The sequence below is a fragment of the Orycteropus afer genome, unplaced genomic scaffold (assembly GCF_000298275.1).
Source record: "Orycteropus afer afer isolate SDZICR_OR568_19922 unplaced genomic scaffold, OryAfe1.0 scaffold00015, whole genome shotgun sequence".
Lineage (NCBI taxonomy): Eukaryota > Metazoa > Chordata > Mammalia > Tubulidentata > Orycteropodidae > Orycteropus > Orycteropus afer.
The window spans coordinates 19,368,985-19,381,255 of NW_006921602.1; the positions used below are offsets into that span (position 1 = coordinate 19,368,985).

Sequence of the window (12,271 nt, forward strand, 5' to 3'; positions counted from 1 at the left end):
CTTGATTTATAGTTGTGTAATTGAGTTAAGATCTTTTGGTATTACTGAAAGTGTTTGTTATCATTGAACTACTTAAAAAACTCTCTTCATATAAAGTGTCATAGAATAAGTAAGTTTTTTATTTCATGTGTTGGTTTCGGAACATCTGCCTCATTATTTTCTTTCTTAATGATATATATTTTTTATATTTGGTTATCTAAAACATACGTTTTTCTGTTAGGTTCAAAGAGTCCAGGACATATGGTCATTTTAGACCAAACTAAAGGAGATCATTCTAGATCAAGAAGAGGAAGACATGAGAAAGTAAGTCTCTTGAGAGGGATGTTAATATATGTTTCACCTGTCTCTAAAAGAAGATAATTTAGAATCTTTGAAACCATCTTTGCATACTTGTATGCCAGAAAATCTAAGACAAAAGGAGCTATTACTAGACAGTTTAGCTCTATGGAAAACAAAAGTATTTTAATTTCTGATCCTCTTGTATTTTTTTTTTTCTATAGACTCATGGGAGGAGCAAGGAAAAGGAGAGAGCTTGCCTAGATAAAAAAAAGGACAAAGACTACAGAAGGAAAGAGATCCTGCCTTTTGAAAAGATGAAGGAACAAAAGTTTAGAGAACAGTTAGTTCGTTTTGAAAGACTACGACGAGCAATGGAGTATAGAAGGTAGGAAAATAATTTTTTTTTTAATTGTGATTTGGGTGAAAGTTTACAGAGCAAATTCCCTTTCCATCACATACACTTCGTCTCATGACATTGACTACAATTTACCCCAATGCAACAGCTCCCCTCCCACTTCCTCCCGATAGTTACCTCTTCCCTGTGTCCATCCTTCCATACACTCCTGCCCCGTGTGCTTTCTCCCTGTGGATAAACAGCCCTTCTTTCTCTTATGACTGTTCTCTTCAGGGGGTGTATCTACCTCAGTAACATGTTTAACTCACATGCCCCTGTCTTTTATTTGGCTGGAAATTACAGTAGTGGGTTCAATTCCAGACCTGAAGGACAGCTAGGGACCACAGTCTCAGTGATTCCATCAGGCTCTATCAGACCAGCAAACCTGGTGTCCCCATCTCCCCCTTTTTTTTCCAAATGATTTTGAGTTTTGTTCCATATTGTTCTCTCTCTCTATCCAGGATCTCCTACACCCCTCTGAGTGGTTGACAGTGGTAGCCGGGTACCATCTAGTTCTTCTGGTCTCATAGTTGTATAGGCTGCAGATCACATGGTGTACCAGTCGCTAGGACTAATCGTTTCCATGCATCTTTGGTTTTCTTCATTCTTCTTTGCTCTGGACAAGGAAAGACCCATCATTGCATCTAGATGGCTGCTTGCAACCTTTTAAGATCCCACTCGCTATAGTAGGAGGTGGAACAATGTTTTGTGTAGTATGTTATGCCAGTTGAGCTCGATGTCCCCTGTGACCAAGGTCCTGAGCCCACAGGTCCAACTACTTGTTCCCTTTGGGTAGCTGGCTGTGACCAAGAAGTGACTACAAGAAATGTCCCTTGTCAGCTCTAGTATACAGGTGGGAATTCTTACAGAACATACAAATACACTCATAGAACCATCGTCTGCCAACTCTATACATGGTCTTGGGTACACTCCCTGCTGCATAGACATACATAGTAGTTCAGCCTAAAAGAATCCATTTTGTACCTGTATTTAAATACAGCTGTTTAGGTTTGCATAGCATTTTATAGTTTGTAGTCTTCCATCTGTTAACTCCACCTCTACAGTTCTGTAAAGATAATATCCATATTATTATTTTTAAAAATAGAGACCCACAGAGACTAAAAGACTCTTCCACTTGCCACATGACTACTGAGTGACAGGGTCAGGACTCAGACCCAAGCCTTTTGACTCCCAAGTCCAGTGCTCTTTCCTCTACTCCAAAGCTGCTACCATAAAAAAAAATTCCTTTAAAGAAAAAATTGATTTTGCAAAAACATAATCTCAGAGTAGTTATCAGTGTTCAAATACTATGTTGAAATTTTAGTACTTCAGCAAAAATTCATTCCTCTTGGATTAAAGGTCACATAAAGGGAAATTTGCCCAATGGGCCTTATTATGTTCAGGCTGTATCCCAAGCAAGCTTTATCTGTAAAAACAAACAAACTTAAAACATTTTTACTTTTATTGGAGATATTGTACCAGTTCATTATGAGTTCCACTTTACTTTCATATGTCAATTTTTGGAGGCCACTTAATATTTTCATGGATGTGTTTTAAATGTATACTTCCAAATATCAACCTATCTTATTTGTCTAGAAGTTACTTAACATGGGATTTCATGTATTTATGGTACTGACATGAGTGCTGGAAAATACTGGAAATACTTTTAGCAATTACAGATGCTTTACTATAAGGAAACAATGTATGCATCACTTAGGACCCATTTTTTTCTGTGTTTGGATGAAGTCCCAGTAAGCTCAGCCTCCTGTTTAGCTGACAGCTGGTTGGGAGGAAAGAGGGAGTACAGGGCTGCTAGAATAGCGATTCTCAAGCCTAACAGGCTGGACACTCCTTTTATATAAAAACTGTTTTAACACCTTTCTTTCTTGCCTTCCTGAAATGAAGTTATGTAATATAAATGTAATTAAATATATATAAATAATATAACCTAACCTGCTTCTGCAAATAATTTCCAAAATACAACTTAATACTTTATCTGGAACATAAAGGAGAAATAAAAGTAATTTATAATAAAATACATTATTTCAGATATGAATGTTTAGGCTTGACTCTCTAGAAGACCCAATGAAGTAGTCAAATATTTTGCATCCATATGTAGAGTCACTGAGAATGTGACAGCTACGAATACAGACTGACTTGTATTGGTGAATCAGATACCAGCAGTGGTCTTGCCATTATGACATGATTTCTGAAGTGGTAAATGACTCTTGGTAGTAAATTTCTCAAGAAAGTGTGTGGGTTTTTTTTTCCTATCTATGTACACGGAGTTGCATTCCTGGAAAATTTAGTGTGTATTAAATCCATTCCACAAACAACGAACCTAGTGTTTATGAAAAATGGAGTTGTGTTCTAGGCTCAGATATTGATTTTTTTTTTTTAGTGACGTAAATGACTATGACATTTTTGGTAGAAAAACATCAAAAAAGTGTAGGGTGTGGGTAACGATTTTATGTTGAACAGGACTATCCTTACTGTTCCATCCATCATAAGATATTTAGAATCCTTGATTCCTACTCACTAAATGCTAGTAACAGCACACCTAACATTTCCATGGGAACAGTACTGACCCATTGATAACCACTGTGTTATAAGAGGAACACGTGATAAAGAAGATACACTGACTGCCTTAGAGTGAAGAAGAGAGAGAAAAACTATCAGAAGTCTGATACAATAACTTAATTTGGTTCAGCAGTCAATCAGACTCTCCTGTCTTAAAAATACATGTTACCTGACAGAACCAGTGAATGTTCCAGGGCTCCATTTTGTTACATAAATCATTTGCTAAAATTGATGTTTCCAAATCATGAAAAAGAACTATACTTTGCTTAAGGAAATAGAATATATAATGAATATTTGAGGTTTTTCTATCAAAAACAATGAAAGTTGTGATTCTATAAACTCATATACATAAACTTTCTCATGTTTTAAATATCAGATCATTAATTGGCTATTATTGTAATGGGATTTTTACTTAAACAGGAGTTATCTAAGAGACAACCATTCTATAAAATTCACCTTGTCAGTTGACAGTCTTATAAATAAGTCTCAGTATTGAAAAAATTCAAATTCAAAAACTATTCTCTTTCACACAGTGCTAGCATAATTTAAGTATTTTTGAATATTGATTTTTGTTAGACGAAGAGAGATTGCAGAAAGAGAGCGTCGAGAGCGAGAACGTATTAGGATGATTCGTGAACGAGAAGAACGGGATCGCTTACAGAGAGAGAGAGAGCGCCTAGAAATTGAAAGGCAAAAACTAGAGAGAGAGAGAATGGAACGCGAACGCTTGGAAAGGGAACGCATTCGTATTGAACAGGTGCAGTCAGAAAATCTTTCTTTTCATCTTAAATAAATGACCTTTTTCAAACTCTGTGATACTTGCTTTACTTGTTTTAAAACCTGTATGGAATGGGTTCAGCTAATGAGCATTTAACCATCCCTCAAAGATGAATTAGGTGCCAATAAAAAAAAAATGTATTTAGTAATGACTGTTATAGCTGATCAGTAATAACTCTAGCTCTGCAATATCATGGCAGCCTACTAGTCTGAGCATAGGACTATGAGTCCAGAGTAGTTGTAATCCAGGCTCTGTCACTGTCCTAATCTTGTTGTTGTTGTTGTTTGCCGTCGAGTCGGCCCCGACTCATAGCGACCCCTCCTTGGGTTTCCGAGGCAGTATCACTACAGAAGTAGGATTGCCCAACCTTCCTTCTGAGGAGTGGCTGGTGGGTTTGAACCGCCAGCCTTGTCCTAATCTTAGAGGAAAAAAATTGTTTCTTTGCATATTATATTAAAAAGAAAAAAAGCAAAAACCAAATCCATTGACTGTCAAGTTGATTTTGACTTGCAGCTACCCTATAGGACAGAATAGAAGTGCCCCATAGGATTTCCAAGGCTGTAAACTTTACAGTAGCAGACTTCCTCATCTATCTCTCATGCAGTGGCTGGTGGTTTTGAACACTGACCTTTCTGTTAACAGCTAAGTACTTAACCATTGTGCCACCAGGACTCCACTTATATATGTTTGTTGTTGTTGTTGTTAGGTGCCGTCGAGTCGTTTCTGACTCATAGCGACCCCATGCACAGCAGAACGAAACACTGCCCGATCCCGCACCACCACTTATATATATTATAGTGGGAATGATTTCCCATGGTTGGATGGAAATATGATTCTCTTTCTGCAGAATCACAACCAAGATTTTAAGACGGGCAATGAGTTTCAGTGTTTTGGTTTAGTCTCCATGAACATTAAGAATTATATTTCTAGTTCATTTTAGGTGCTTTTGATTTGTTTAGTTAAATGATTAAATAAGTATGACCTTCCCAAGTACTTACTAGCTTTCATTACTTAGTCCCTTTTTTTAATTGTGATTTGGGTGAAGATTTACAGAGAAAATTCACTTTCCATACAGCATTTCACATATACTTTGTCTCATGTCATTGACCAAAATTTACAATGCAGCAGCTCCCCTCCCACTTCCTCCCCATAGTTACCTCTTCCCAGTGTCCATCCCTCAATACACTCCTGCCCCCTGAGCTGTCTCCCTGTGCATAACCACCCCTTCTTTTTCCCATGATTGTTCTCTCCAAAGAGAACATTTACTTGAGGTAAATGTTCAACTCATATGCCTGGTATTTTATTTGGCTGGAAACCGCAGGTCCCTTTTGTTTTTAATGTTGAAGGACAGTAGCCATAGCATAGATTATTGAAGTCAGATTGTTATTTGTCTCAGGTTTGTGTTCTTTGGTGTTAGCCTATGGCAGTTTCTTAATGACAGGATTAAAACAAAGTTGCATGTATACTTACATAATGTTTCATTTTGCTTTGGTTGGTTCTTCCTTCTGTGTTGTCCGAAGGAACGTCGTAAGGAAGCTGAACGTATTGCTCGAGAACGAGAGGAACTCCGAAGGCAACAGCAGCAGCTTCGATATGAACAAGAAAAACGGAATTCTTTGAAACGCCCACGTGATGTAGATCATAGGTAGTTTCTTGCTTGCTTTCTTTAATAGTTATGCTTGCTATCTTACTCCCTTCAAGCTAAGAATACGTAGAGAATTAGAAAGTACAGGTTCTTATCACTGGAATAAAAAGTCATTGTCAGCAGGGGTGGGAAGCTTATATTACTGAGGTGAACCCAGTGCATTCTCAGACATTCAGAAAGAGTTTGCTTGTCTTTCCCTTTTTCCCTTCCTAATGCCAAATGTATTTTCATTATGACTGGAAATACATAGTCACAGCAGGTTTCAATAATGATTCTCAAACTCAGGCCCATTTTGAAAGTTTTCATAAGGTGTAGTTGCATGTAAATGTGGGAAGACTAAAACACAGATTCTATTTTCTGTTTATTTTAAAGCTTATTAATAGATTTTAAACTATTGTAATATATTTAATTTTCTTGAATTCTGTGAGTTGATTATGTTGAGAAATAGGTGGAATGAATGAATAATGCTTGGAACTTACCTCTTTTTCCAAAGTTAAGTATAACCTGAAAGGTTATGGTTAGAATTTTACTATAAAATGGTGTTAATTATTTTACCTTGTTTCTCTTTTCCATTTAATAATTTTTAAATAGGCAATATTTCAACTATTTTTTCTCCTATTAAATTGTTCTAACAATTCTGCAGTTAATTCTTTGCTAACTGGTAACTGAATGTCTTGTGTCTTAAGTTTATAAGACCTCTTATATTCTCAGTTTTTAACATGTGGTATGTATGACTCCAAGTAAATGTTTGATAATTATGAAATTTATTATAAATGAGCAAATATTTCTCTTTAAGGCGTGATGACCCTTACTGGAATGAGAATAAAAAGATGTCTTTAGATGCAGATGCACGATTCGGCCATGGGTCTGACTACTCTCGGCAACAAAACAGATTTAATGACTTTGATCACCGAGAGAGGGGCAGGTTTCCTGACAGTTCAGCAGTACAGTCTTCATCTTTTGAAAGGTAAGTAGATACATTGAAAATTGTTATATTTGATAAAAGAGCCTCCTTGCTAGTGATACTTTGATTCTATGTTAAAATCTTGATTCAGAAATACAAGTCAGAACTGAATGTATGTTTGTGTTTTGTTTTGCTAGTGGTAATGGGATTCAGTGTTTGAAATGAGTTAAATAGGCCATAATAACAGAGTTAAGCATGTTGGCTTTATCTTCTTTTAAGACTTAAAGAGTAATGCCAAAATACTGATATGCTGTAGGTGGAGACTGTTAGATTTAGATGTGTTTCGCCTGTAGAGTAAAATACCCTCAGATAGATAGTGACTCGAGTGGTTGTTGTAATTTCTCCTGGGTGCTACAAATCCAACATTTATGCCAGACATTTTGCTCGGTTTGAGAGAATTAGAATTATCAGTAATTGGAGATTTTTTTTTGGTGGTTTTATCTTAAGTTAAACTTTAAAGAAGGCATTATCATTGTAGGTTATGCAAATTAAGAATAAGGCCATGTAGTACTTCTTAAGACCTGTCTTTTTTTGTTTTTGGATAACCGATAGGCGGGATCATTTTGTTGGTCAAGGTGAGGGGAAAAAAGCACGTCCTACTGCACGAAGAGAAGATCCAGGCTATGAGAGGTATCCCAAAAATTTCAGTGATTCCAGACGAAATGAGCCTCCACCAAGAAACGAACTTAGAGAAACAGACAGGCGAGAAGTGAGGGGGGAACGAGATGAGAGGAGAACCGTGATCATTCATGACAGGCCTGATATCGCTCACCCTAGACATCCTCGAGAAGCAGGGCCCAACCCACCTAGACCCACCACCTGGAAAAGTGAAGGAGGCATGGCCACTGACAAACGGGAAACAAGGTATTTGTGTAGTTTTTAATGCCTAGCTGTCGTGGTTATGATTAGGTCCCATTGAGTCAATTCTAACTCAGTGGCTCCATGCGTGATGGAGTACAACTGCTGCATTGCATTTTCTTGGCTGTAGTTTTTGCAGAAGCAGATTGCCAAGTCTTTGTCCCATGGAGCCTTTCAGTTAACATTTAAGCCCTTGACCAAATGCCTTGCTAGTGTATAGTGCATTTGGGCTAAACAAGAAAAGAATTGTAATAAAATTGTGTTCATATATGTGTTTTGTTTAACAGAGTTGAAAGGCCAGAGCGATCTGGGAGAGAAGTCTCAGGACACAGTGTGAGAAGTGCCCCTCCTGGGAATCGCAGTAATACCACCGGTTATGGAAACAGAGAAGGAGACAGAGGAGTAATCTCAGACCGAGGAAGTGGGGCACAGGTAAATGGTTAGGAGTGTTTATTGTCTATTGTTTAGAAATGCAGGTGATTTATGAGATGCTCTTGATAGAGAGTAGTAACACTTAGATGTGGCCTAGATTAGGTTAGACTTACTGGGAGATTAATTTTTTGTAAAAGTAAATTTTTTGTAAAATATTTCTTAATATTTTTCATATTTTACAGTTAGTAGTTGAATATCAGTAGTCCAAAGAAGTAGCATAGTATCTCTGAAGAACTTACTCCATTTTTATGAAATTTCTCTGCTGTCCTAACAGGGTGATCAGCTACCCCACCCTGATTTGTCTTAATGTTTTGACTTCTGACTATGCCTTCTTACCTGTACATAGATGGGGATGTTTGAAATACTTAAGGGTCAAAACGTGTGTAGAAAATAGGGAAATAGAAATTAGAGTACTTAATTTTTTCCCCATATCCTACTCTGAAACATGAGTAGCTTCTCACTACAAAACAGATGGGAACCCTTTATACGATACTGAATTGCTTATATTTTCTCATATTTTTAATTTGATCTTGACGTTGAAAATACATCAAGATAAATAAATAAATATGAAACTGAAGGTGTCATGAATTTTCTTTTTATATGCCATTCTTTAGCACTATCCTGAAGAACGACATGTGGTTGAACGCCATGGACGGGACACAAGTGGACCAAGGAAAGAGTGGCATGGTCCACCTTCTCAAGGGCCTGGATATCATGATGCAAGGCGAATGGGTGATGGCCGGGCGGGAACAGGCATGATAACTCAACACGCAAGGTAAGTAGCTACTCAGTTAAGGCCTTTGTGCCAGCACAAACCAAACCTTCATTCTTCACTTAAAAGTCATTTTAGTTTCTGATGGATTAAATTCACCGCTAGCAGCAACCATGATCTGCCCATACATTTCCCTGTATTAACTAAAAATCTCCAGGAGATAATATTCCTTTCTGTAAATTAATTGATAATTTTGGCATGTAGATTTGTGTGTGCATCAAAATTCATTAGATAATGAACATTAACCTCATGTTGGAATGATTGTCTTGTTTACTACTGCTCATTGTAAAATTCCTAGAAAGGAAGAGATACTGAAAGCTTGTTGTTTTCTTTCTTTTCAAATAACTCTAGCAAAACTTTATGATATTTATCCCAAAGTCTATTTATATACTAAGAGGTAATTATCTTATTAGTGAGCTGTATTATTTTTTCCTTCACATTCTGGCCCTTAGCTGCAAACCTTAGACCTCTCTCTCTACCATGCTCTTCTTTCCCTTTCCCCTGTCTAAGGAGAGAGAATTGGCTTATTTCAGTGACTGAAATTACTACTGTCATTTCTACTGTGAAACTTGAGTGTGTGTTACACTTTTGCTTCCACTAAGTCATCACTCACTTGTTCTTTCTTTGATTTTTAAAGGTCACTGATGACTTTCATCTTGATAAGTGTAGGTTCTTTTAGTCCTTAAGTTCTCAGGCTCCTTAGTGGTTAAGTACCATTTTACACTGTTGCTTTTCCTTTTTTTGAAAGGCACCCTTGTGTTCTGAGGTACCATACTTTTCATTCTATCCTCTTATTTTCTTTTGTTGGCTTCTTCAAATGGTTGTGCTTTAGACATACTTATTTTCAGCTCTGTTGCTCATCTCCATGTAAATGCTTTGCTGTCTCCATAAATCCACAGTCACTCATTTTTATTTCAAACTTTCTTGCCCTTTTTATTGTCTGCAGTTGGTATTATTTTTAAAATGTTTCTATAACAGTGTTCCCTTCTTACCTATTGCAGCTTCTATCTCTTTTTCCCAAATTAATCCTTTTCCTACTCCATTGTTCACAATATCTCTAAATTTAACTGTTGGTGCACCAATTTTATCATATCATTTACTTACTCCAAAACTATAAACAACTTTTCTAGTCCATAAGATCTATTTTATGTTCCTCAGCCTGGATTCAGACTTTTCTGTAATAGATTTTATTCTACTTAAACTTTTTCATCATGGCATTTTATCCCAGATTTGTTACAAGGTTTCATGTTTTGTTTTTGTTGGTTTTGATTTTGGTGGGTCTCCTTTTTCAAATAATTCTGGCAAAATTTTTGGACGTTTATCCCAAAGCCTATTTATATGCTGAGAGGTAAATTATCTTGTCGGTGAGCTGTGTTACTCACTAGTACATACTGTTTTTGTATTGTACATAAAAATTCCAGAAAAATATTTTGAATGACTTCCTTTAGGTTAGATTTCTGAAACTTTAATGCATATAAGAATCACCTGGAGAGTGTGTTAAAACACAGATTGCTGTGCCCTCACCCCTAGTTTGTATTTTAGTGGTCTGAGGTAGGGACTGAGAATTTGCGTTTCTAATAAGGTTCTCGGTGATGCTGATGTTGCTGATCTGGGGACCACACTGTTTTTTTTTTTTTTTTTTTTAATTGTACTTTAGGTATATATTTACAGAGCAGAGTTTTACATTCAACACTTCATATACATTTGGTTTCATTCCCCAATTACCATCCCTAACTCTAACCCACTCTCCTCCCTTCCCTTGCTTGTAAACCACTCCTGCCATGCCCCTCATAGTTTTGCACTCCTGTGTGTCCTGCCTTTCCTCCGTGTGAATGTTGCCCCTCTGGTGCCCCAAGGTCGATTGCTCCAAGGGATGCATCTCCATAGAGTATGTGGGTGTGTCACCCTGGGTTGAGTGGTCTGCGTGTACATCTTATTTACTGTTGGGCTGAGACCCAGCCCCTGGGACTGAGTTTTATTCCAGGCCTGCGGTGTATCTCAGGGTCATAGTATTAGGGGTCCCACCAGACTCCATCTGACCAGTAATTCTGGTCATTATTGTGTTTTTGGATTTTGTTCCACATTTATCTTCCCACTCTGTCCAGGATGGCAAGTTTTGATCCTTTACTGAGTTGCTGGTATTGGTAACCAGGCACCATCTAGTTCTTCTGGTCTTGAGGTCCATCATGTCCTAGGGCTGATTGCTTGTAAAAGTCCTTGGTGGTTTGCACTCTTCTTCGCTTCTGACGATAGGAGACCATTAGCTATATCTTAGATGTCTGCTTGAAAGCTTTTTAATACCCCAGGTGCTATTCACCAGTGTAGGTTTTGGAATGAGATTTTTATGTGTTTTTTTATGCCAGTTGAGTCTGGTTGTGGGGACCACACTTTGAGGTACCACTGTTGTAGTCCATTCATGTCCACTATTAAAAGCTTCTTAAGAGGCAGAGGCTTCACCATTAATTAGCTCTGTGACCTTTAGCAAGTTACTTAACCTTTAGCTCTCAGTTTTGTCATCAGTAAAGTGGAGTTGAAGAGCAGCGATGGTTCGTGTCATTGGTATAATTTTCCTCTTCCATGTGGAAGACCCAGGCTCAGTTCCCAGCCAACACACTTTACATACAACCACCACCTGTCAGAGGTGGCTTATGTGTTTCTATAATGTTTCAATGAAGCATCCAGACTAAGATAGACTAGGGAGAATGGCCTGCCTGGTGATCTTCTGCATATCAGCTAGTGAAAATTCTTCAATCACAATAGTCCAATCCTGTTGTTCATGTAGTCACCATGAGTCAAGACTGACTAGACGGCAGCTAATAACAGAGTGTGGTTAGAAACAGTACATACCTCACAGATCTGTTGAAGTCAGTGATTTACTATAGATAAGAAACAGAACAACATCTAATAACCATTACATAGGTTTTGCTATAGTTACATTTCTGTTCTCTTTCTTTTTCCTTTTAAACCTTCTTTAGCAATGCATCCCCAATTAATAGAATTGTACAAATCAGTGGCAATTCCATGCCAAGAGGAAGTGGCTCCGGATTTAAGCCATTTAAGGGTGGACCTCCACGACGATTCTGAAAATTAGCTCTCTGCCATGGTTTCAAGATAATTTATTGAAATCTCCTGTAAACTTTTACTTGACTACTTAATGAAGAGGACCTCTGACTTGCTTGAGAGTTCCATCAGACTTTCCTTTTTTTTTTTTTCTTTTTCTTTTTTAAAACTTAACATGATTGCTTTTCTCAATTTTGGAGAAGTTGTTTAAACAGTTCTGTTGTAACTTTTAATAGTTTTGTGTATCATTCAACTTTTTTTCTTGCAGCACCAAGGCACATTTGAAAAGATTGATATTGAAACCATTTTGTTTAACGCTGTGTGATTATAAAGAGTAGTTTGTATCTGTGTGGTAGTGATTTAATTTGCAGTACTAGTTCTGTGGTGTCAGGCTTTAGAATTCCCTCTTGTCACCTAACATTCTCAGCCTCCATTTTGAAGGCTGTCTAAGCTTCAAAAGTCTGCTGTCTAATTTTTAGAGAATTAAGATTGTTCCTTGCATTTCTGAG

General features: G+C 37.3%; 1 protein-coding gene across 1 annotated transcript in view; it reads left to right on the forward strand.

Annotated features, from left to right (window-relative positions):
- SLTM (SAFB like transcription modulator) overlaps nucleotides 1-11,786 on the forward strand; it is a 52,488-nt gene extending 40,702 nt beyond the window's left edge. The window contains exons 13-21 of the mRNA XM_007958414.2: nucleotides 221-303; nucleotides 501-664; nucleotides 3,830-4,010; nucleotides 5,552-5,676; nucleotides 6,473-6,643; nucleotides 7,193-7,504; nucleotides 7,786-7,930; nucleotides 8,545-8,705; nucleotides 11,678-11,786. Coding sequence (XP_007956605.1) covers nucleotides 221-303; nucleotides 501-664; nucleotides 3,830-4,010; nucleotides 5,552-5,676; nucleotides 6,473-6,643; nucleotides 7,193-7,504; nucleotides 7,786-7,930; nucleotides 8,545-8,705; nucleotides 11,678-11,786 — 1,451 coding nt within the window. The remainder of the gene's footprint in view (nucleotides 1-220; nucleotides 304-500; nucleotides 665-3,829; nucleotides 4,011-5,551; nucleotides 5,677-6,472; nucleotides 6,644-7,192; nucleotides 7,505-7,785; nucleotides 7,931-8,544; nucleotides 8,706-11,677) is intronic.
- Nucleotides 11,787-12,271: the final 485 nt, after the last annotated feature.